Below are 24,513 nucleotides of genomic sequence, written 5' to 3'. Positions count from 1 at the left end.
TGGTGGCACATGCCTGTAGTCCCAGCTACTCGGGAGGCTGAGGCAGGAGGATCCCTTGAGCCCAGGAGTTTGAGGTTGCTGTGAGCTAGGCCGATGCCACGGCACTCACTCTAGCCAAGGCAACAGAGTGAGATTCTGTCTCAAAAATTAAATAAATAAATACATACATAAATGAAATTCTTCATTTTACCTACACAACTCTGTAAACCTCTGTTTCTTCATCTATAAAGTAGAAAAAATAATAGTAGGTTTGGTGTGAGGATTCAATAGGTTAATATATGTGGCTTTAAAAAAATAACTGAAAATCATGAACAGGATGACTTCTAAAACTACAACATGCTACTAATTCTTCAGTTGTTTCCCTTGTTCTTTTGTGAGAACAGTGCCTGGCATATGGTGTTCAATAAGTGTTAGCTACATAATCAAGGTTATTATTATTATTTCAGGTCTTCATTGCTGGCAATTGTACCCAATTTATAACTGATACAGCAACTACCAAAAATATATTTATTACAACTATTTAATGATCGGGGAAGATATTCTTAATAAAATGTTTGGTGGGAAAAAACACATTACAAAACTGTATATATGTATGATTTCAATTTTAACCATTACATAAATGTGTAGAAACATATCAAAGTTTTAATAGTAATGATTTCTGAGTGGTAGGATCACAGGTGATTTTTGTTTTAAATTTTTCATTTCCAAAGTTTTAACAATAAGCGTATAACATTTACAACTGTTCTAGAATAGATTATCTAAGGAATATGGTGAACAAATTCGTGTGTAAGCCATGAATTCTCCCACAGAGCATATGCCGTGGGAGCCAGGGTTAGAAGGACACCCTTGTCAAGGGGAAAGAAGTCAAAGTCTGTAAAATAATTTAAAGAGGTTTATTCTGAGCCAAGTTTGAGGACCATGGCCCAGAGTCACGCCCAAGAAGTCTTGAGAAAGTGGACTCACTGTGGTTGGGTTTGGTTTTACACATTTTAGGGACACAGAAATTACACGTAAATTAGAAATCACTACATGGAAGGTGTACATTGGTTGGGCCCAAAAAGGCGGGACATCGCAAAGTGGGGGCTTACAGGTTATAGGTGGATTTAAAGAATCTGTGATTTGTAATTGGTTAAAGAAATGAAGCTTTGTCTAAAAGCTTCGAAGGTTTTAAGTTAAGATAAAGAAGTCTGTTAATCAGAGACAAGTCACTGGACATATACCCAGACTCAAGTGATCTGTTAAGTAAATTGAGGACCTACAGGTTTGTTTTGTGTTGTAGAGCAACAGTCCCCAACCTTTTTGGTACCAGGGTACCAGGGACTGGTTTCATGGAAGACAATTTTTCCATGGAGCAGGGGGAGTGGGGTGGGGGAAGGGGGAGATGGCGAGCAATGGGGAGCAGCTGTAGATATAGATGAAGCTTCAGTCACTCGCCCACCGCTCACCTCCTGAGGTGCGGCCTGGTTCCTAACAGGCCACAGACCAGTACTAGTCTGCAGCCCAGGGGTTGGGGACAGCAGTTGTACAGCGTTAGGCCTGTTAATGAGTTATAAAGGATATCTACAAGAAAGGAAGGGGGGCATGATGAGGCATGTCTGACCTCCCTTCTCATGAGCAGCAATTCAGCTTTAGGGTATTTCCAGGGTCCCCTTGGCCAAGAGGACCTCCATTCAGTCAGTTGGGGGGGGGCCTTAAGATTTAATTTTAGCTCACAGCCTGTACATAGGTAAATTGATAAATGTGTATGTGTACATGTGCCCAAAAGTTTCCAACTCACAACTAAGAAATGTCTAAACGAGAACACTGAGTCCTCCCCTCAGTCTGAGGAACTTAGCTTGTTGCTACTCACTAGAATGAGACTTATAGGAAACACCAGGCATGTCTTATCAAACAAATTAAATAAACATGCTTCTAATTGATTGCCCATGGAGACAGAGACACAGCGCCGGGCACTGTCCGTGGCAATTGTCTAAATTAAACAATCATACCAATAAGACTAATGTCGTATTGACTCAAAGCTTTGGTTCTGCATGTGGAGTCAGGTTCATAATTCCACTGACTTAACACAGAATCTGTCCCTGTGCGTTTCCTTCCAGCAAACAGCATGGCTTACTGAGTGTGGTATCTGTGTCACTGCCCACAAATCGAGGAAGAACTGTTTCAGGATCAAGGAAGTTCAGTTACATATTTTACATTTGGGTCTTACTTGGACAGTTCTGAGAACAGTATCCAAGGAAAGTGGTTTTAAGACATAAACCTCAATAAAACATAATTTCTTTAAGAAGAGGCGCAGTACCAACAGATCATTTTCAGAAATTAACATTTGGGTCTTCATACATCTTCAGTTAGGTCACCAAAAAAAAAAAAGAAGAAGAAGAAAAATATGGGAGTCTTCAAAAAAAAAAAAAATTGCCAGACCTGGTATTGTACTCAGAATCAAATATAGGGCTCTTACCAGACTGGGCAGCATTTTTGTGAAGGAATGTTATACTTCCAGATCCTTAGTGTGTCTTTCCATGTCCTTCTTTCCCCAAACCCCCAGCAGATTTGTAATTTGGTAAATTGCCCAGTTCAAGCTCTAGCTGGCAGAAAGGAGCTTTCTCTCCACTTTTTCCAGCAGCATCTTTTTCAAGGTTCCGGGATCCTAAAGCACAAAAAAAGTCAAAGGGACACTTAGTGTTTGAGGCAGAAAGCAATTCCCATGAGTAAATATTTACTTGCTTCTATTACTTCTCAAGGCATTATGAATAATAATAATTGCTAGCATTCGGGGCCAGCCTCCTGGGCAGACTGCCTGTGCAGTGGAACCCGCCCCATCCTCAGAAGGACCAACCCTGCACTTGGCTTAGTGCTCCACTGTTGTTATCTTGAAATTTGTAATAAATTCTGAACAAGGGGCCTTGCATTTTCATTTTGCACTGGGCCCCACAAATTATGGAGCCAGTCCTATGAACATTTACAGAGCATTTAATATGCATCAGATTCTGTTCTAAAACGTCACCCTATTAAAATGAGTGGCTGGAGTATCACTAGACTGTGTGAATTTCCTCTGTTACTTAAGATAATTTGCAGGAGTCTGTTTACTTGCTACTAAAAAGTACTTTACCGAGAGAAGGGAAACACTGGCTCAGCAAGGCCTTCTGTTTTAAAAATTAGAAACAAACACCCTATCACATTACTGTTTCTTTCACATCACAAATCTGCAATTACTTCAGTTGTTTACTTGGTATTTTTTGCACTGCCCCCTCTAGAAACATAAGCTCCCTGTATTTCATTACTGAATTTCAAGCATCTAGTACAATGTCTGACACATAATAGGTAATCAATAAAAGTTTTAAGAAACTAAGTGTCCAAAGCTTCTTGGGAAGCTTTCTACACAAACAATAGCTCTGCTACAAAGTGCTACAGAGTATCACCACCTGTATTAAATCACTTAATTGCCTGAGATGCTGAGTAATGCAAAAATAATGCTTTTATGGGCTTTTATAAAACAAAAGCTCATTTAATTAAACAATACATGAGTCCCATCTATCTGCTTGGCACTGTGTGACATGCCAGAGGCATCCTATTATAACAGGAGGTCCCTCATCTCAAGAAGTTGAGACTGATTGAGCAGGGAATGGTTCTCAGGGGGGTCTCCAATAACTATACTAAACAGTATTTCCCTTTTTCATGCTCCTTCTCTCAGAAATGTGGAGTTTTCCAAAGGGTACATGATATCATGTGTAATGAATAGTAGTGAAATATGTCCTTGTGTGTTACGGTGTCTTAAAGCCGGGCATGGTGGCTCACGCCTGTAATCTTAGCTCTCTGGGAGGCTGAGGCGGGCGGATTGTTTGAGCTCAGGAGTTCAAAACCAGCCTGAGCAAGAGCGAGACCCCGCCTCTACTAAAATTAGAAAGAAATTAATCGGACAACTAAAAATATATAGAAAAAATTAGCCGGACATGGTGGCACATGCCTGTAGTCCCAGCTACTCGGGAGGCTGGGGCAGTAGGATCACTTGAGCCCAGGAGTTTGAGGTTGCTGTGAGCTAGGCTGACACCATGGCACTCACTCTAGCCAGGGCAACAGAGTGAGGCTCTGTCTCAAAAAAAAAAAAAAAAAAAATTTCTCCATTTTAAGGTCTAATTCAGTAAATTTAAATAGGTATAACCCACATTTAAAAAAAAATAAATAAAGCTCTTTGGGGTCCTCCATAATCTGTAAGAATATAAAGGGGTTTTGAGACCAAATTTGAGAACCACTGCAAAACAGAACCGATGCATACCGTAGGAACAAAGAATACACAATAAATGACAATGGAGATTACAATGTGAGGTTTGGTCCCAACCAGAATGTTGGGAACTCACTGTGTGGGTAAACGGAGATGACCAGGGTGGGGCGAGCGGCCAAGGTGCGCAGGGAGTGCGCCCGCGGCATGCTGAAAGCACTGGGGTGACAGTCGTGGCTATCCGCAAGGGCACACACCTCCTTCCCATCCATACAAGAAGCTGTAAATTTTTCTCTTGCTGATCAGGGATCTAATAAAAATCAGAGCATAACTTGGACAAGACAGGAAATTTTAGGGCGGCCTCTCGGGATTATGTTAAAAGTCTGTCCACTTAGTAATAACTGTAAAGTTTGCCGTAGGAGCTAAAACATCAGCTTCCTCACTTTAGGGCGGGAGCTAGGGAGGTGGGGGGCGTGCAAGGCAGAAAAGGGCGGGAAAATGACGAACTAAAGAAAGAGGGGCAGGCTGTAGGGGGAGGGGAAGAGGCAGCGCACGAAGCCAATGAATGAGACCGAGGCTTCAGCGCGTGCGCCAGCCCTCCACATGCGCAGGCGCACGCCTGGCGATCTCGCGGGAAAATAACCGTTGCCTGTCCCGGCGTTGTTTGGAGGTGGGGAGGAGCGGTGGAGGCGGGAGTAAAGTCTCGCGAGATGAGGCGGTAGCCGTAGCGGAGCTGGGTGGTTGTGTGTGTCTGGATCTGCTGCTCTAACTGCGGACGGTTTGCTAAGCCCGTTAGTGCCCAAGGCCGAGACTCACGCCGCCGTCATGTCCCGCTACCTGCGCCCCCCCAACACGTCTCTGTTTGTCAGGAACGTGGCGGACGACACCAGGTAGGTACAGGGCAGGTACCGCGGGCCTGCACCAGGAGGCCGCAGACGCACGGAGAGGACCCTAGCGGCGGCGGCGGCGGCGGCGCTGTGCCGAGGGAGGAGAAGGGGTGAAGATGGCGGGTCCCTCTTCCGAACTAGGCCGCGCCGCCGGCCTCCGCCGCCGCCCGGGAGCGAGGGCGGCGCCCCTGCCTTGGCTGTGGAGCGCGGGCCGCGTGGCGGGGATTTCATTGCCCCTCCCCCTCCGCACTTCGGGGCGCCTTCCTCTCGCTTCCTCTCGGCGCAGCCAGCCCCCGCCGCTGTCTTTCCGCGACCCAACATCCGCTCCCCACTGATTGGAAGTTAGCGTTCTTCGGGTGCACGCCCCCTCGGCCCGCAGATATTTTTTTTTCTGTTAAAGATTGCGGTGAAATAACGGGATCGAGGGAGAGACTTGTGGCGAAGCATTTGCTACCTTTTTTTCTTATTTTTGGTCGTGGTTATGTTTGTGGTTTTTAATCTGTTGGACACATTTGGGAAAAGCGAACGTTGAAATTAGTGGAGTTAAATTTTTTGAGTTAAATATCGCGAGTAGTTTTTCCCTTTTCGTGGAAATTTTGGTCGCCCTTTGAGAGGTTTAGCAAGCCTTTATCTTTAGGACGTTGACAGCTAAATTAGATTAATCCATACCTACGTTAAATAGGGTGTGTTCGCACCAGTTCCCTTAATTGTTTCGAGTTGCCTTCATATTTCACAAATAACGTACAAACAAAAATAAGATGTTGGTTTTTGTTTTTTGCTAGCTTTGCGATTTACTTTCTTTTGTCTTAACTTTAGAAAGTTAGATATGTTTGTGACTTATTTTTCAGACCATATCTACCTACTATTAAGTGTCTGATCCTGTCACTAAAATTTTGTAGTAAAAATAAGTGCTTGGTATTTTTCAGAATACTGGAGTTGATTTGATACTGTTAAAGAAAAACATTAGCAATGCCTATATACAATCTAATGCTGGTATACCTTTTATGAAAAGTGCAGACTGAATAAAAACAATAAGTGGTGATCATTTCCTTATACTATATGTCTGTTTTCCTGTTGATATAAAGTAATAATACATCTAATTATAAATTGCATTTTTATCTTTAGAATTCTTGCATCCTAGCTTTCCTTTATCAAAAAGGTGTATTGCCTGTACATCTTTGTATGTTCATAGTTGGCTTTTAATGTTGAGATTTAGAAAGCTTGTTTGTTTCAGGTCACCCAGGGATACAGCTGAGAACTATGGGTCATGGTGTTATTAACCACAGTCCCTTTCATTGATTGAGATATTACAGAAAGATAACTGTTGCTTACAAAGAAGCTCTTTTAAGGACGTGAACATAAAAATTTGAGGTCTTTTTATGATGTTTTAGGTCTGAAGATTTACGGCGTGAATTTGGTCGTTATGGTCCTATAGTTGATGTGTATGTTCCACTTGATTTCTACACTCGCCGTCCAAGAGGATTTGCTTATGTTCAATATCCTTTCTTCAGATGGCTGATTAGTGAGGGGTGTTGAAGTTTGAAATTCAAGTTTATGTAAGTGGTAACATCTAAAAAGTAGTTTATTTTTGTCCTCTAATAAATGTCTTATGTCTTCAAATTTTTGAAAATTGATTCTGACTCACACATTGCTCTTACTATTTCTTAAAGTTAATCCAAAAATAGTAATATTTAAATTCCCATTCATGCTGCTAAAACGCAAATCAATGATTATATGTGATTTAAATTTGAATACACTCTGGTTGCTACCACCTTTAATGTAAGTCAATTAAAAGTTAATATGTTCTTGTGCTTAGCAATTAAAGTTTGGTATTCTTATTTGTTAATTTGAATCACTTGATCAAAAACAAATTGTATAACAATGAGGTAAACTTCTTTAATATTGTCCCCTAATTTGCTGTCCTCTGTTGTTACCTCAGAGAATGTAAAGCTGTACAGTTATGGCGACCCCAAAGAGAAAGCATGAAAGAACCTTTAGAGTAGAGTTCAACACTTAAGGCAAGTAGACAAGCCAAAGACCTCTTAAGGATCAGGCTTGAAGAGAAGGGAGAGTTTGGGAAAAGAAAAAATAAAGAAAAGCTGGAAGAAGGACAAGCCTAATGGGAGACAAAGCCTCGCTTTATCTACAAAAGGGGGAAAAGGTTGTTTTTCAAAGTTAAAGATAAAGCCATCTGTCATATTTGGCCAAGCATCTCATGACAAGTCCTTCTGACAAGCACTTAAAGAGTTAAAGGTCAAGATGAAGTTGAATGATGGCCAAGATTAAAGGAGTCATACCTGATGTATCCTACAGAATAACTATTTTCCTTTTTTTTTTTTTTTTTAATGTTTTGTAAGCAGTTAATTTTCACAATTATTCTGGTTTGGTCCAGTGACAAAACCTGTAACATGATTTGTGTGGGCCTTTGATGTTGTGATTGTGGTCTTGTATAAATGCACTCTCTCTTAGTTTATCAAGTTAAAGTGTAATAGGATGTAATATTGTTAAGATTCCATTTGGCATATTTTGGTTTTGAACCAGGTGGTCAGATACCACAGAGTAGCAGGCAGTGCTCTTTGGGATAGCGTGAGGTTCTGGGGTCAAGCCACAAAGCCCTGCTTAAAGGAGACAGGCACATGCACTGGGGACTACTTAGAAACAGCTCTGGTGGTCTTGTAGGATCAGATCTACTAAAAATACTGTTTGTTTATAGATTTCAAAGTGGCTGCTGGGGACACACACAAACCCTTAACTTCTGGAACTTAGCTCTTTGTGAAGCCTACTGGCCCTACACTGCTTTAGCACACATAATGATCAGTTAGTGGCCCTGAATGGGTTGCACAAGGCCTTCTCCCTGGTACCTAATCAGGATCTATAGGAGAATGGGCCCTGACCTACAGTTTCAGGCGACCTGCCTGCCTTCCTTCAGTGAGATCATCTCCCTGCAACAACAAAAGTTTGGGCTGTGGACCTCAAGCTAGGAGAAATTCTCACTGCTTAAATTCAGTGGTTCTCTCGAAACTTAAGTTAGCAGAGTCCTAGTGAGACTTATAGGGAAAGGCCAAAAGCTACGTGCTGGGCCAGTGATCAAGGACAGTTGTGGGAATTGGTTGCAAAGCTCTGTTACAGAGAGGATAATAATTATATCTGATTTGGTAAATAAAGATGGATGTACATTCTGGCTTATAACGTTGACCTGATTTTACCTTGTTTGGGATGGCCCTGGGAGCCAAAGTCAGCAGTAATTAGGCTCAAGAGTATGTAATACTTGAGCCAGAAAATGGTGATCATACAAAGGAAGCTACAGGAGAGTGATAATTTTTATATATACATATTTAGTACATCTTTATGGTCTTTAAAATAGTTAAAAGGAAATAAGTACCAGGCTTATCAGTTTCATTTTTGGAAAGACTGTGAGATACACTTTTCTCCATGACTGGCATCAGAGTGATACTTGGCTGCCACTGCTGCTGGTCTCTCTTCTACCTGACTCCATTCACAATTAGCCTTCTGGCTTACCAGGTTAAGTAGAACCTTGCCATCCATCCCAGGATTCTATTTTTGAGGGTAGCCCCAGAGAGTATTCTCTGCTCTCACTAATAATTTTTATAGCTCTCTATGTAAATCCTTTTTAAAATTGTTATTTTCTTTGTCTTAAGATAACAAATAAAGTAGTGTACCCGTTAAGTGACCTTACTCCTTTTTAGTTTAGAGCTAACCTGGATACCATGAGGGATGTTCAGTTACAGTATTTAAGGTTCTAAACTCCCCATCAGCCTTTGCCTTTTCATGTTGAAAGCCCAATTACTCATGACTTGTGAAAACCTCTCCTTCCATTTAACCTACACAAAATGGCCTCAGGAAGAGAGAGCTGGAAACCTGCTGCAGTTTTTTAATTCCTTTCAGAACAAAAAGTGGGAAGGCTAGTGAGGCAGACCATTTAGTCTCTGGAATAAAAGAACACTAGTATCAGTCTTGAAAGGAGTGTGTCACTTCTGGGATGTTTTTAATCAGCTCTCCAAATCTGCACTCTTATGTTCTGTTTCAAATTTAAGCAATAGAAATGTGCAATCTAGAATAGTGGGGAGTATTTTTTGTTTTTGTTTGTTTGTTTTTTGTTTTTTAAGGCTAGAATGAAAATATGTGCCTGAACGTAACCTAGCTCCCTTTCCACACCTTCTGTATCAAATGCTGCCTTGAATGTATACTTGGCTTCTGTCCGAATGGTGGTTTTAGGAAAGGAGCTAGGTTTGGACAAAGTAACTATAGAAAGCCAGGGGTTCTCAGGGTTATTGCTGACATGAGGGGGGAGGACAAGGCAGCTTAGCTTCTCAGATCAAAAATGAGTACCAGCAGTTCCTGCTTACAGCTAGTAAATACTATCTTGAAATTCTCAAGTTGGAAACTAGTCCTAAACCCATTTCTTTGCTGGAAGCTATATATTTAGTATCATGGTTAGGGCTTTCCAGTCTAGGAGTCTTTAATAGTGGTTTGTTATTTCTCGATAGCATGCTTTTACAGTCTGTGCATGGATGTAATATGCTTGTGGTATGGTGATTGTCTTCAGTATTGCCTGACTCTGTCTTGATACCCACAAGTGGCTAGCGTGCCAGTCTTCCCTTTGCAGTGCAAGGAAGACAACTACATGAATTAATAGTATTAGATATATCTGGGGAAAAAAACAGCAAAATATGAAGTTAATGCTTCATCTCTTGTAAGGTAAGGCATATTCTGCTTGCTTACACAAGAACTATTGGCATTTTCTTTTTTTCATTTGAAACATATGAAAAACAGTATTTTGGTTTTATTTTAAGAAATTTTTGTTTCAGCATACAACACAGAACTGACATTTGTTGTTTTTTCTTTTTTCGTCTTGTTTTGTAAAGTTAATTCTTAAAACTCAGGAAAACTTTTTGCTAGGAAAACTTGGTGATTCAGCTATAACATGTTATTTCAATAATAACTTTACAATATGTATTCACATGTGTTTTCAAAACCATGCTTTAGGAAATCACAAGTGCTTTATACTGTGAAATGTTAATGGCTGAATCACCAACTAGTGAGTGGGATCTGATTGATTTTCTAAAACCATGTTGGGAGATTATTAATTGTTCCAGACTTACCAACTGAACTTTCATTCATTATCAAAGTTTGCAAAACTTCCCAAGCCCCTTAACATTTAGCACATTTGAGGATGTTCGAGATGCTGAAGATGCTTTGCATAATTTGGACAGAAAATGGATTTGTGGACGGCAAATTGAAATACAGTTTGCACAGGGGGATCGGAAGAGTAAGTACCCTTATGCCTAACATGTAATGTATTATTTTTAGCCAGTGTTCTTGATATGTTAAGTATTTAAGCAATTTGTATATCTATTCAAAACCCAAAAGACTGTTTTTAAGATGATAGAGTATCTTGAATATTTCGTACTTTTCAGGTGGATTACAAAGTTTAAGTGTAGTTATAGCTAGGATGTGGAGATCAGAATGCCTGAAAAATGTTTGAACTTTTCAGAAAGTTGATCATGTATACCAGATGCTAGCTGCATACTGATAAAGCAGGAGTATGAATAAAATAGAATCCAGTAAACCTGGGTTTGAATTTTGGCTCAGCCCTTATGTTGTCTTGGGCAAGATACTAAGAGAGATTAAAATAACTGCTGAAGAGGAGGAGCACTCAGATAGACACAAGCTATTGGCAGTTCTCCAGTTCTTGAGTTGGGTAATAGCTTCCTGGGTATTCATGGTGTTATTTATATATACTTATGCCCATACATAAAGTAAGTATCTGCTTCATAGAATTGAATGAGATAATGGAAGAACTGAGGATTGCCCAGGGGTGTGGGTGTGTATGAGGCAATCAGTGTTAGCTTTCTTTCACTTTTCGTTGTCGTGGTCTCAGAACTGTAATTATGTATTACTGAATTTTGACACTACACGTTGTTCATAGGCCACCAGTAAGTATTTTGTTGTTGTTAATTGTGTTCCTAATGAATGGAAGCCAAGGCAGGATAATTACAAACCAGTGTATCATTCAGAAGCCATTCATATTTTAATTTGGAGTTTTAAAAATCCTTTTATGGTGTGGATTCCTAAAGTCAAAGAATTGGCATGTCTTGAGGGGTGAGGGGGCGGGGAATGGAGGTGAGTTCTCTCTGTTGCCCAGGCTAGTAGTATGCAGTGGATCAGTCATAGCTCACTGCAGCCTCAAACTGCTGGGCTGAAGCAGTCTTCTGATAGACTTCCTTAAAAATAAATACGTACCTTTTCCAAGATTAATATGCACAAATTAACTTGACCTAGTCCAAGAAAGAAATGAAGACTAAATCACATTCTGGGTTTGCATCTCACACCAAATCTAGAGACATCTCTAAAACAGATTCCAAAACACACACATTCCCCTTCGTTTAAGAGAAAGGATGCAGCAATTTTTTTATTTCTTGAAACTTCAATTCTAAGTTTTTAATATTTCTAAATATTTCTGTTCTCTGTATTTCCTAGCACCAAATCAGATGAAAGCCAAGGAAGGAAGGAATGTGTACAGTTCTTCCCGTTATGATGATTATGATAGATACAGACGTTCTAGAAGCCGAAGTTATGAAAGAAGAAGATCAAGAAGTCGGTCTTTTGATTACAACTATAGAAGATCTTATAGTCCTAGAAAGTAAGTGTGATGTGTAACGCAGTGATTTGTTTGAAAAAGATGTGTTAAATTTTTTTACCTTTTTGTATATACTTTTAATTATATACATTGAATGCTTCATTGAGACAAAATATTTTAGTGTTTCATTTTAAAATTTTTATGGTTCACATGTAATTTGAAATTTTGGCTCTTTATAAATAGACATTTGTCACTGTTTGCTTTTTCTGATATGCTTTTTAGCAGTAGACCGACTGGAAGACCACGGCGTAGCAGAAGCCATTCCGACAATGATAGGTAAATAACTTTGCTTTGAAAAAAACTCATACATTTTTCAATTTCAGAGTGAACTTTTGCTCTAAAAATATTAATAACAAATTTGATTAATATAGAATCTAATTTTTACTCTAATTATATCTCTCCTCTGTTTTGAAAGATTCAAACACCGAAATCGATCTTTTTCAAGATCTAAATCCAATTCAAGATCACGGTCCAAGTCCCAGCCCAAGAAAGAAATGAAGGCTAAATCACGTTCTAGGTCTGCATCTCACACCAAAACTAGAGGCACCTCTAAAACAGATTCCAAAACACATTATAAGTCTGGCTCAAGATATGAAAAGGAATCAAGGAAAAAAGAACCACCTAGATCCAAATCTCAGTCAAGATCACAGTCTAGGTCTAGGTCAAAATCTAGATCAAGGTCTTGGACTAGTCCTAAGTCCAGTGGCCACTAATAGTATAAACCATGATAATTTTTAGGCATGTATCATTCATTTACTCATAGTTTGGTTTACTTAAATTATCAGGAATACAATGTTGCAATGATGCTTAAAAAACACTTGTTAGTTTTCCCTGTACCAGGCAATGGTTATAATTAAAATATGCTGTTGAGAAGCCACTCTTAAGAGTCCAGTTTGTTTAATGTTATGGGCAGCTACCAATTTGTGGTGTCTCTGTATATTTTTGTAAAGATTCTCATTTTTTATGCTTGAAGTATTTGGTGAAAAGATGTTGGTTGACCATAATTTGCAACATTGTCTTATTAAAAATAAACTTTCATATTCATATTTGGTAGAACTGTTAACTTAGAATGTAGCTTGATAATAAGATAGAATAATACAAAAGTGAAGTTGTAGCCACAGTACAACACTGACTGCTCAGACACATTTAGGTTCAGGGTGGACCTTTATGTCTTGGCAAGATGTCTAGGCCCCTGATAATCATTTATTTATGATGCAGTGTGGAATAGTTCTTTTGTTAACCCCACTGTCTTGGGGAATGATGCCAGCTGGGTTACGTAGTATTTTCAGGGAGGTGGAATTTTTGACTGAAACATGGAGCCTTCACTGCTTTTTTTGTGGTTTCTACGAAGATTTGGAACACAGAAAACATCAGAAAAACTCACCTTAAAATTCGAGCAGGCCAATGATGGCAGAAATAATTTTAAGAGGAAAAGGATGTTCTTACATAGTTATGCTAAAATTTAAGGAATATTGTTGACCATAATATTTGCTTAGTTTTTTTTACTGCTGTTAGAAGCAAGTAAATTGTTTCATAGTAGGTTGTGTGTGTGTATGTGTGTGCATAGTGTAAAAGAACTGAATTTTGATGCTTAAAGCACTTGGTGTGTGCATTTGTATCAAAATTTGCCTCCCTCTTCATGAGGGAAGCTTGCTCTTCACATCTCAGTTTATTTAATATCAGGCAAGTTGAAAGATAACACTCATTCTAGGTGATTCTGTGGTGCCATGAAATTTAAAGTAGTTTTGCAAAAAGGATTAGTCAGTTTTAAGCAAGAGTCACATCTCTTAGGTTTTTGATTATCAATGTGTAGTACCCAACTAAAAAGTAGTAATATCCTTATCCATTTATAATTTCTAGTATTTCTCTGAAAGATCGTTTTGGGGGCAAAGTGACTTGACATGTCCAGTCTCATTTCAAAATTAAAAGCTAGCATCTTTAAAAATCTCAGATTGCTTGCTTGCAGATATAAGTAAGAAATATTACAGGGAAACGATTCCTTTTAGAGGGTAACTTTTTTCAATTTTGGTTTTAGTAATCTAGGCTTTGCCTGTAAAGAACAAAAAGATGGTTTTTAAATACTGTTTGTGGAATGTGTTTAAAGGATTGACTCTAGAACCTTTGTATATTTGATAGTATTTCTAGCTTTCATTTCTTTACTGTTTGCAGTTAATGTTCATGTTCTGCTATGCAATCATTTATATGCACGTTTCTTTAATTTTTTTAGATTTTCCTGGATGTATAGTTTAAACAACAAAAAGTCTATTTAAAACTGTAGCAGTAGTTTGCAGTTCTAGCAAAGAGGAAAGTTGTGGGGTTAAACTTTGTATTTTCTTTCTTATAGAAGCTTCTAAAAAGGTATTTTTATATGTTCTTTTTAACAAATATTGTGTACAACCTTTAAAACATCGATGTTTGGATCAAAACAAGACCCAGCTTATTTTCTGCTTGCTGTAAATTAAGCAAACATGCTATAATAAAAACAAAATGAAGGAAATAATGATTAACTGGAATTATTATAGTATTGAATATGATTCTAAAATAACAGTGGAAACAGTCCTTTGTAGATTTAGGAATATTTTTAATCAGTGTTGCACTAGGCACAACTAACTTTTACTTAGGAAATGATAGAACTTACCAGATAGCTACATCTTTTACATAGTACTTAAGAATTCATTATGTAATGTCAAAGTTTTATGATTGCTCATTAAGCCTCTTGGGTTAAATAACTATTGAGAGGTTATTTGGTAGTATTAAGATACATATTAAAGTGAAATTTTGGTCAGCTAAATATAAGTTTATACTTTTCATTATTGGGTGAATCAGTAATTCTCTCCCACTTCCTAAACAAGATGCATTGGGCCTTCTGTTTATGGCATGATTTTAAACTCTTGTTCATTGAATGTTGGTGAGCAGTTAATATGTGATAACCACTTTGGGGAAGTAGGTTAGGTGTTTTGTGATTTGAATTCTAGCTACTTTGTGACAATTATAGTATTTATGATTTGCCAGACACTTCAAAAGGCTTTGTGGTAACTCATTGACTCTTCACAAAACCCTATGAGAAAGATAATTTTATTTCCCCCATATTACAGATAAAGAAACTGAGGCGCAAAGAAAAGACTGTTGAAGGCAGAGGGAGGATTTGAGCCAGGCCTGGTCCTTAGATTTTTTGTTTGTTTGTTTGTTTGTTTGTAAACTATAATTTGAGAGAAGTAGGTTAAGGAGATAGCCCATTGAAATTGTTCTTAGTCTCTGTGTAGAACTAGAAGGTCTGATGTTTTCATTTTATTTTCTACTTGTGTCAGCTTATTTTTAATCTCAGACTATTTTCTTGAGACCTTATATGTTGTTTCTAAAGTGATACACCTAACAGCTTCAAAAGGTTTATAGTTGAACCCATGATGGTTAGGATCCTACAGATAATTTGGTGAGGATCTTTACATAGTGTTTTAAGTTAGTTTTGGGTTACATAGTTGAGTCCTACACTTACTGAGTACCTACTGTGTGTCTGGCACTGGGCTGAATATTAAATAGAGTGAGTGGTCATATCAACACTCAAGTGAGGGCTGAGACTTCATCTCTCCTTTTACTTAAGATCTCTGCATTTTTTTTTTTTTTTTTTTGAAGCCAAGTAAGCAAGAAGAAAAATGAGAGATAATGCTTCAGTGAGAGAGGAAAGGTGCTACATAGAGTATGCGCTATTAAGTTACAACCCAGGGAAAAGACCTGGGAACTGTTGTATTATTCTCTTGAAAATTTGGCCCAGTAAGCTGCTACATCCAGTTCAACTAACAAAATCCTGTATACCACAGAGAAGAATAAAGAAAACCAAACTGACAAACATCCTTCTTTTATTTAAGACCAAACTGCAGCTGGAATACCCAGTACAGTTCTGCTTACTACACTTCAAGAAAGATCTGAAAGCGGAAAAAGAACCAAAGAAGGGCAGTTCAAGCGACCAAAGGGTGGGTGGAAGGTGCTGCAGTATGAATACTGTACGAATATTTTGACTCTGGTCTGAAAAGATAAAAGAATGTTATCGAAAACTACATGGAATAATTGAAGTCCCTTCAAGTTTGAAAGTAAGCATTTTAGGACAAATAAAAGGAAATTCAACTTTGTACTTGTGGAAACTAATCCCTAAATATGAATAGGTTTATATTGATTCATGGGTAACAGGTCCAAAATAAATTATTGGAAACTAGGATGTCTGGATATCAAGGAAGACAGCCATAGTCTCTTACAGTGCCTCTATTGGTCTGTCTCAAACTGAATTGGGTGGGGAAAGGTATGGTCCAAGATAAACTTCCTTGGTTATCTCTTAAAAGTCAGTTCCATTTTCACCATTATTGGCAAATCTTGCCTTTATTTTGGTGCCAGTGTTTTCGCTTAATCGTTTGCTTTGTTGGCATCTGAGTTTACTTGTACGCCACATGCAGTTTACATCTTCCTTAACTGCTCTTTCCCAGGTAAATTCCAATTATACTTGACATCCAGCTAAGAGGGCCCATCTCTTCTCAGTTCTTTCCTAGTCAGTATGTTTAGCAAATATTTATTGAGCCCTTACTGTGGGCAAAACATTGTACTGGATAATTGGGGAGAAAAACAGATAATTCCCTTATTCAATAAATGTCTACTGAGCACAATCTAGTGAATCATTACAGTATGGCCTCATTGTTTTGTTTGAGGTGTATTCTTCGTAACAATATTTTGCACCATTCATATCTTGTAATTATAAAACCCAATATACTATCAAAAATAATTTTGTGGTTATCTGCCATTTAAAAGTATCCAGTATTTTCTGTTTGCATCCATTAATACAAATAATGAAAAGATGATGTTTTAATCTGTAATAAACTGGTTTATTGTGCAGTGACTGTAATATACTAGAGTTATATTAAATTGTTAGCTCTGCCTCATCAATCACGTATTAGGAAATAGTCCCCAAAATAAGTATTTAACTTTGCATTAGATATCAAGGAGACTCTGGGTGCTATAATTAGATTATTTTGAGGCAGACAGAGAGCTGTTGTCCCGGCTGATTTAGTATGTTCTGTAATTGAGAAAATGTTCACCAAATTATACTTTTTAGTGATTTACATGTACATTTTATAGGGGACATGTTCTGTGTATAGTGAATAAATAACTTTTATAGCATCACAAAATGTTTTGGATTCCTTAGTTCCTTATTAGGATATGAAGTTTGTTTACCTATATATTGACTCCATCACATATTTGATTTTTGTCATATTTTTGCCATGTATTTAAAACTGTTCATATAAAATTACTCATCCGAAAGTATGGAAATGGAGTTTAAGCCTTTATAATAATTTTGCATAAATAGCATAAAGTAACGTAACTTAAGGGAGGTGTAAAATGGAGGTATTTTAATCCTCATTTTATTAAAAAATTTTTTTTTCTTTGGAGACAGGGTCTGTCTCTGTTGCCCAGGCTAGATTGCAAGAGAGTCATCATAGCTCACTGCAGCTTCCAACTCCTGGGCTCTAGGCCATCCTCCTGCCTCAGCCTCCCAAAGTAGCTGGGACTACAGGCACACACCACAACACCCAGCTGTTTCTTCCCCCCCCTCTTGGTAGAGACAGGGTCTCCCTGTTGCCCAGGCTGGTCTCAAACTCCTTGGCTCAAGCGATCCTCCTACCTTGGCCTCCCAGAGTGCTGGGATTACAGGTGTGAGCCACTGTCCCTGGCCCCATTAAAAATTTTTTTGAAACTTGGCCGAGATCACATAAGTAAGTGACAGATCCTAAGTTAGGATCCATAATTTTTCACCTGGTTCATCTTTATTGCTGTTTTTTTTTAATCAAATGAGAAAATGTTTTTATAGCTTTATTTTCATGGAGATAATAAAATTGATACGGAATCTAGAGTTTACTTAAAGCAAAAATGACTATAAATTTAATTGCAAAAGGTTATTTTTTTCATGCCTTTACATAATCATTAACATTGAGGTGGTGGTTCCTGTGATTTGAGGTTCTGTGTATTTTTAAAAACAATATGTAGAGTTCATAAATGTTTTGCCCTCTACCTCCCTCCTCCATTTCCTTTTGAATTAAGGTTAAAACGTTCAAGGAGGAAGAATTAAGTTGCATGTTCAATTGAGATCTTGTTCAAAAAAATATTGGTGAATACATACAATAACAATACTTGATAGTTCTCTAAAGTTTTAATATAAATCAGAAAAGGCCCATGTGGTTTTGGCAGCTGTTGTAGAATGAATTGCTTTAGAGTGTTTTCTGTGGTTGTTTCCATTTATATTCAATACTGTCAATATTGAGCATTTAAACATGCCTAAAAACACTCGTGGGAAATCGGTACTAGTCCCATTTTACAGATCAGAAAATTGTCATTTGTGTAATACCTACCATGTGATAGGCTTCCAGATTATACTGTTCATTTCTCACAACCTTACAAAGTAATGGATAACTTTTCTGAGTGAGAAAGAGATTAAATGCAACCCAAGATATTATAGCTGTTGTGGCTCAGAGACTTTACAGCCTGGGTTTCTAAATCTTAAATCTCTCATAGAGATTTTTCCATAGTATTACATTTTAACCATGTTTCTGTTTACAGAGCCTGAGATTATATTCTGAAATGGGAGGCTGTGAGTTAAGCTCCATTAACAATTTAATAGCATTCTACTAGGGGGACCATCAAAGCTTTTAGAAATCCCAGTGAACTGTTCTCATTTTAGATGGTGATGACTTGATAAATAAGGCGAAGTAACCTGTTTGTCTTCAATTACTGACATTTACAAGACATTCTGCTAGTCTCTATGGAAAAGGTTCCTTTTCTTCAATTTTTCTTTTGCCCCTTCCTCTAACAGTGTTGGTTACTTTTATTATGTTTGTGTGTATTTGTAACAGCTGTTCACCCTTGTGTTAAATGATGAGGATTTTTCTTTTTTGGAATAAAAAGCAAGGCATGTAAATTCATTTCATTGAGAATGGAAAGCAGTTTGTAAAGAAGTAAAAGGCCTTTGTATCTAGCTCTTTGCAGATCACATTTCTTTGAATGCTGGAGAGTGAAATAAACTGGTCTAGGAGCAAAAAAATCTTGGGTTTTCTTAGGTTTTGCTCTATCTTAGATTTGTGACTACTGGGTAGACTTTTTCCTAAATTGTGTAAGAGGTTTTAAAAATGTACTCTGTCCCTCTGGCTTTACAAAGAAATAGCCTATGAGAATGCAACTAAAACACTAGCAAGTGTGTGAAACTTATCCAAAACTCTTCGATTTTTTCCCACCCTGTGCCTGTTTGGGGGAAGACAGCTTATCAGAATTTAAGTTCAAGGATAGGTTATGGATCTGGATTCCATCATCCCATACACTGCCATCAAAAAGATAAGACAAATTCAAGTTACAGCATTTACTGAAGGCTCACAGTATGGCTGATTTGAGCAGCCCTACATGATAGGTTCTCTGTACCAGCTACTTAAATTCCTGTTGCCATACTTTCTGTAGGCTAACCACAACTTTATTAGTATCTTTCTGTTTATGAGATGTTCATATCCTGAACCCTTTATTCAGGTTACCCTTAAGCTGTTATCATTTTTTAAGTAATCAAGAGCCTTGGCCAGGTGTGGTGGCTCATGCCTGCAATCCTAACCCTCTAGGAGGCCGAGGCAGGATTGTTTGAGCTCAGGAGTTTGGAGACCAGCCCGAGCAAGAGCGAGACCCCATCTCCACTAAAAATAGAAAATGAGGAGGTTGCCTGTAGTCCCAGCTACTCGGAAGGCCAAGGCAGGGGAGTATGGCTTGAGCCCAGGAGTATGAGGTTGCTGTGAGAGATGACCATGCTATCCTGGGGTGAGAGTGAGACTGTCTCAAAAAAAAAAAAAGGCCTTTTCCATTCCCACCCTCCATTCTGTGATCACTTTTACCCATTGAGTCAACCCCAAACCAAAAATCTAGTATATTGCTGTATTTCAGTGTATAGATCAAAAACTAACAATGCCTAAACTGAGAACTGTTCAATCCAGTGAAATTTCAGTGCCAGTTAAAGAATTTGGCAATCCTTAGCATTGTTTTTCATAGAAATATCACTGGAAACCTAACAGGAAAAAAATGAAGACCTAAATGTTGGTCCTAACCTACCTTCAAATCAATCATTTCCTACAATTTGCATGAAAAAACATACAGCCTTGCCATGGGATTACTAATGTAGAATTTAAGGAATTATTCTTGAACTAGTTTAAGCTGCCTTTATTTGGAACCTATTAGAAAGTGTGTGGTGGTTGTGATACTTTTCTTCCAAAGGTCCCCTTCTGTAAAGTATACTTTTATTTGTCAAATATTTAAAACACAGGGTTTTTGTCAACTTGAGGACTTCTGTGATTTTCCTAGAAACCTAAATCATCTTAGAATGTAGAAAAAAAAAAAAAATTAAAACCCTGCTTTACTCAACTTGACTTTGAAAAGCTTTGTGAAATTTTCCAAGTGTGGCCTTTTTTTTAAACTATTGGTACTGCTGGGAGGGGAGCCCCAGGTAGTTGCCTAATTATATAGCTGTCAAACTAATCCAAACACCTTCTTTACCAGCAAATTACTTGCCTCTTTTCAAACCAACAGTCCTATCACATATTAAATTATGAGCATTCTAAGAATAAATATTAGGCAATCATAACAACTGTTTTTTAAATAAAAACAAGCCACTGGGGAGAAAAAACAATTTTTATTTTTAAATTTCATGCTTCAAATTTGTATTATGTACGTTAAGTACTATATAAACTTTAAGATATCAATATTTGACTTGGGCGATATTCATGTGAATGTAGTTGAAGAACTACAACAGCTACTCTGCTTATAAACATCAAAAAAGGTGCCAAATAAGAAAATAGGACATTAATAATCCAAGTTTTTTAACTGATTCACATACTTTTTTAACTTGCTATTAGGTTAAGCCGTTATATTTAGCATTTACCCTTACAGTTGGTAAAACATGTTATCAAAGTATCATGCAAGAAATTACATCTTCTGCATAAAGTAGTCCCCTGGGTTGCACTTACTTGTGACAAACAAAAACCAGTGGTACCTTACACTAAACAATCTTTGTATCATAGGTTGTAAGAATTGGTGAAAGCAAAATGAATCTTTAGGGACCCTTTAATATCATCTTTTGGCTTAAAGAAGGGGGGAAAAAGTCCCATGCTGCATTTCACCTCTTAAAAATGAAGTGTTTTAGCAGCTTAAATCTTTTTAGTTGTAATATAAAACTTATACTAGGCTTTACTTTGAAATATAGTTTACAACCAAAACAATTATACACACTGGCACTTTAGCACAAGGGCAAACTTTAAAAACAAATTATTTTTGGACCTTTAAAATTAGGCCATAGTATAAAAAACAGTCCGTGGTCTTATATTCAGCAAATTCTTACTAAAATAATTCTATTTTTGTAGGATAAAGGCCAAGAAAACTTCACATATGCTATAAGTTTATTACATGTATTTACATGGCTCTTTCTTCCATAGGTACTTAAAACTTTCACATTATACAACTCCCCACTTAAGCAAGCTTTGCAGGGATGATGAGGCCAGATCACTGTCAGAATAGCTTATGCAGTGCTGTAATACAAAAATGTATTTTGAAAGCTATTCAGTGACCATTAAATACTGTTTCTATAAAAAATGGTTTTGGTGCATTTGTTAGCAGACACCTATCCATGCATTAAAAAATAGGGCCATCGGGGTATTTTGTGCCTCATTCTAATAAACCCCAAGAACCCCTTCCACATCCACCACTGCACAATTCACTAAAATGCAACCACTAAGAAAAACTCACATTTTCTTCTGGCAGTGCATCAAGTTGTTGGCATATTACTGGTGTGGCTGTTTCTAGTATATTGAACTTTGAAATGTTCAACTGGTTTTCAATCCTTGTATGTCTTCGCTAGATGCTTATAATCTGATTCACTAACTCAAGTAAATCTAGTGAGATCCATGAATGATAAATTACTATCTTTCCCCCAATAAACAACAGAAAAAGTTGATTCCTTTACCATTCCCCAAATCTAAACTTGAATAGTTTCACTTACAAGATACTCAGTCGAGAATACTTATTACCAAATACAATTATTAATTTAGTTACTTTAAGTTGCACTGATACTACCATTACATCACAGTGCACACAACACGTAAATGAGATGAAGTCTAATTATATTTTTTACATTAATTAGTTCTACACAAAAAGATTCCCTAGTGAATCTGTTTCAGACCAATTGACTATCCATAAACACCTAAGTTTTAAAAATGCTACTTTGTTATTTTATATCTGTACTTTAAGTAAGGTTTTAAGTTGAAATGTCATTATTTCCTTATCTGAAGGATTAAAGGAAACAGGAACCCAGTGGCTTGGTGGTTTGGGAAGAACACTTGGTGATGGCGGCTCACTAAATTTGGCTCCAGCATAGTTTTGATTAGCTTGAGATTTAAAAAGTAAGCTGGGACTTGATAAACTAGAGTTCCAGTTTTGATTATTTGGAAAATTTTTGTTCTTCCCCCCATTTTGCATGGCCTGCCATGCAGCTGCTGATGAGTTATAACCATGTCCTCTTTCTTTTTTCTTATGAACAATCTTCATCTGGGAATTCTGATCCTTGGTCTTCTGTCTATTAAGCGGTTGTTGGTTCTTACTAACATTTCTAGATTGAGGGGCTGGAATGTTATACCTCTCTGCGCCACCCATCTTCAGCTTCTTTGTCACCTATAAGTGAATGGAAACAAATACTGAATAAAAAAAATTCCACTAAGAAAAGTTACAAATCATCTTCAAGAAGCTTCTATACCCCCAATTTATAACTCTGTAAGTCTTGGAGAAACCTTAAAAATAGGCTATTCAGCTGCTTTAACTCAAAAATTAAAGCAAGCTGTTCACAGTTACATATGCACAGTTGATTTCCTTCCCTAAGAAAAATGAGCTTACCCCACATACGTGAATAATACTCTATTTAAAAATAAAATCTGGTTTAGGATGGGTCCATCATAGAATGTTTCCCCCATTATAATGTGAATTTTTATACCTTTCAGTCTGCTTCTCAGATTGTAGGATTTCCACTACCTGTCCTCTTCCTTGCTGCCAAGCCCAGGATAATAGGTGTTGCTTTCTGAAGGATCCTTTCCTTTGTCTCAATACAGAAGTTTTCATGGGCCGATCTGCTGAGTTCAGCCTAGGAGCTGAGGCCAACATCTGAGTCTCCTCAGCACACAGGTTTGAGAGAAGCCCTAGCTAGAAAAGTCAAGATTATTTCATTACTTCGATTCAAAAACAGAGAGAAAGCGATCATTTAGATTCACTACTGAAATAGTTGACTATAAAGAATGGGTACTTCCTTAACTAAAAGGTAGAAAATAAAGTCTTTGAAGATAGCTTCTTTGACCTCAGAACCCCCATCATTTAAAAACTTTTTTCATCCTTGAGCCTCAGGAACTCTGGGCAATTTTCGGAAGGATGTCTGCAAGTCCTACAAAAAAGTTTTGTTTTTCTTTTTCCTAGGAAAGACCTTTCAGATTTTCTCACGTAATTTGTGACCAATATGTTAAGTCAAACTAGGGAAACGTTAATGTCATACAAAGAAACTGGCTTAGAATTGATTTTCCTAAAGAGACCACCAGAATTTTCCAATCTTTCGACACCACGTACCCGTTTTCATCTCCTCTCCCAATAAGACATCATGCAGTGCTTCCTTTGGTTATGTACACCCTCGACTCCTCCCCGTTTTAAAGTAAGTTTTCACAAGCCTAAACAACCTAAGCCAGTGACCCATCTTAAATATATGAAAATGCCTCCCTACAATGAACAGATTAACATTCAAGGTTTCGTTTTCATTTGATGTTCCAAGAAACCAAGCTACCAAATAGTTAAACTCCCTCCCTTTCAAAAGGGTAAGAGAGCCTTCCAGTTTTAATAACCCTAAATAAATTACGAGTTCCGCACCTTGAGTCATCACAACTCGAGCCCGGAAAACTCGCCGCCTCCGACGCGGGCTTGGCTTCCGAGTGGTTCCATCGGCCTCGGGCCCGGCCCGGGGTCCTGGTGCTCCCGGCCGCCCGCCCCGCCTGGGTCCCCGCATCTCCCCTCCTCGCCGCTTTCCCCCAACAATGGGGAGCGCGGCCGCCAACATGGCCGCGCCCGCGACGCCGCCGCCACTCACCGACTTCAAGCTCGGAACTAGGACAGCGACTCCCTCTCGACGGCGAAGCCTCCCTCCTTTTCCAGGGAGAGACGAGGCACGGATTGAACAAAGCCCACGAGCACCGATGCGCTAGTTGCTGACCACCCAGTGTCTCCTGCCCAATCTCCTCCTTCTGCCTCTACCGACAAAATGGAGGCAGTGGCGAGCGCAGAAGCAGGGCCAGGCGGCTCCGCGGCCAATCAAAACACGACGGCGCGGAGCCTGGCCAATGAGAAGCGGGCCACCGCCTGTTGCTGGGGCCGGCCGGGGCCGAAGGCGGGGAGTTGGTTGTTGCAGAGGGTTTGAAATCCCCCCTTGGGAGGAGCATGTCGGGAATAACTGCCCCGTCCGGAGCGGCCGCCCTGCCCTGCCCCGCGGTTCGGGCCAACTCCGACGGCTTGCCTGCATTAGGGTGTCCCGAGCCCCTGGCCCACCAAGGCTCCCTCCGCGAGCTCTTGACTCTTCCCGAGACGCGGCCCTGTACGCTCGGCACCCGGGCCGCGGCGGACTCTGCCCTCGCCCCGCTGGGCCGCGGTCGGCCGCCTGCTCAGTTCGCCGCCCT

General features: G+C 38.7%; 2 protein-coding genes across 9 annotated transcripts; one reads left to right on the top strand and one right to left on the bottom strand.

The window, feature by feature from the left end:
* Positions 1-4,843: 4,843 nt before the first annotated feature.
* SRSF10 (serine/arginine-rich splicing factor 10) lies at positions 4,844-16,929 on the top strand. 6 transcript variants are annotated; one of them, XM_012650897.1, is made up of 7 exons: positions 4,844-5,103; positions 6,492-6,596; positions 10,287-10,390; positions 11,602-11,764; positions 11,984-12,037; positions 12,177-12,278; positions 15,625-16,929. In XM_012650897.1, exons 1-7 carry the CDS (start codon positions 5,039-5,041, stop codon positions 15,683-15,685), a joined length of 654 nt encoding a protein of 217 aa, XP_012506351.1. In that variant the 5' UTR covers positions 4,844-5,038; the 3' UTR covers positions 15,686-16,929. The 6 variants fall into 6 exon arrangements, with proteins under 6 accessions (XP_012506351.1, XP_012506349.1, XP_012506348.1 ...); XM_012650895.1 differs by lacking the exon at positions 12,177-12,278 and having other exon boundaries at positions 11,987-12,037; XM_012650894.1 differs by lacking the exon at positions 12,177-12,278.
* Positions 16,930-21,201: 4,272 nt separating this feature from the next.
* Positions 21,202-24,123, bottom strand: PNRC2 (proline-rich nuclear receptor coactivator 2). Of its 3 annotated transcripts, none has more exons than XM_012650888.1 (3): positions 23,931-24,123; positions 22,800-23,005; positions 21,202-22,483 (listed from the first exon to the last, which is right to left on the bottom strand). In XM_012650888.1, exon 3 carries the CDS (start codon positions 22,463-22,465, stop codon positions 22,046-22,048), a length of 420 nt encoding a protein of 139 aa, XP_012506342.1. In that variant the 5' UTR covers positions 22,466-22,483; positions 22,800-23,005; positions 23,931-24,123; the 3' UTR covers positions 21,202-22,045. The 3 variants fall into 3 exon arrangements, with proteins under 3 accessions (XP_012506342.1, XP_012506343.1, XP_012506344.1); XM_012650889.1 differs by having other exon boundaries at positions 22,800-23,001; positions 23,931-24,111; XM_012650890.1 differs by lacking the exon at positions 23,931-24,123 and adding an exon at positions 23,714-23,920.
* Between the last annotated feature and the right edge of the window lie 390 nt (positions 24,124-24,513).

The sequence above is a fragment of the Propithecus coquereli genome, unplaced genomic scaffold (assembly GCF_000956105.1).
Source record: "Propithecus coquereli isolate 6110/MARCELLA unplaced genomic scaffold, Pcoq_1.0 Scaffold341, whole genome shotgun sequence".
Classification (NCBI taxonomy): Eukaryota; Metazoa; Chordata; class Mammalia; order Primates; family Indriidae; genus Propithecus; species Propithecus coquereli.
Note: the sequence above shows the minus strand (reverse complement) of the source record. Positions and strands in the feature narration are given on the sequence as shown.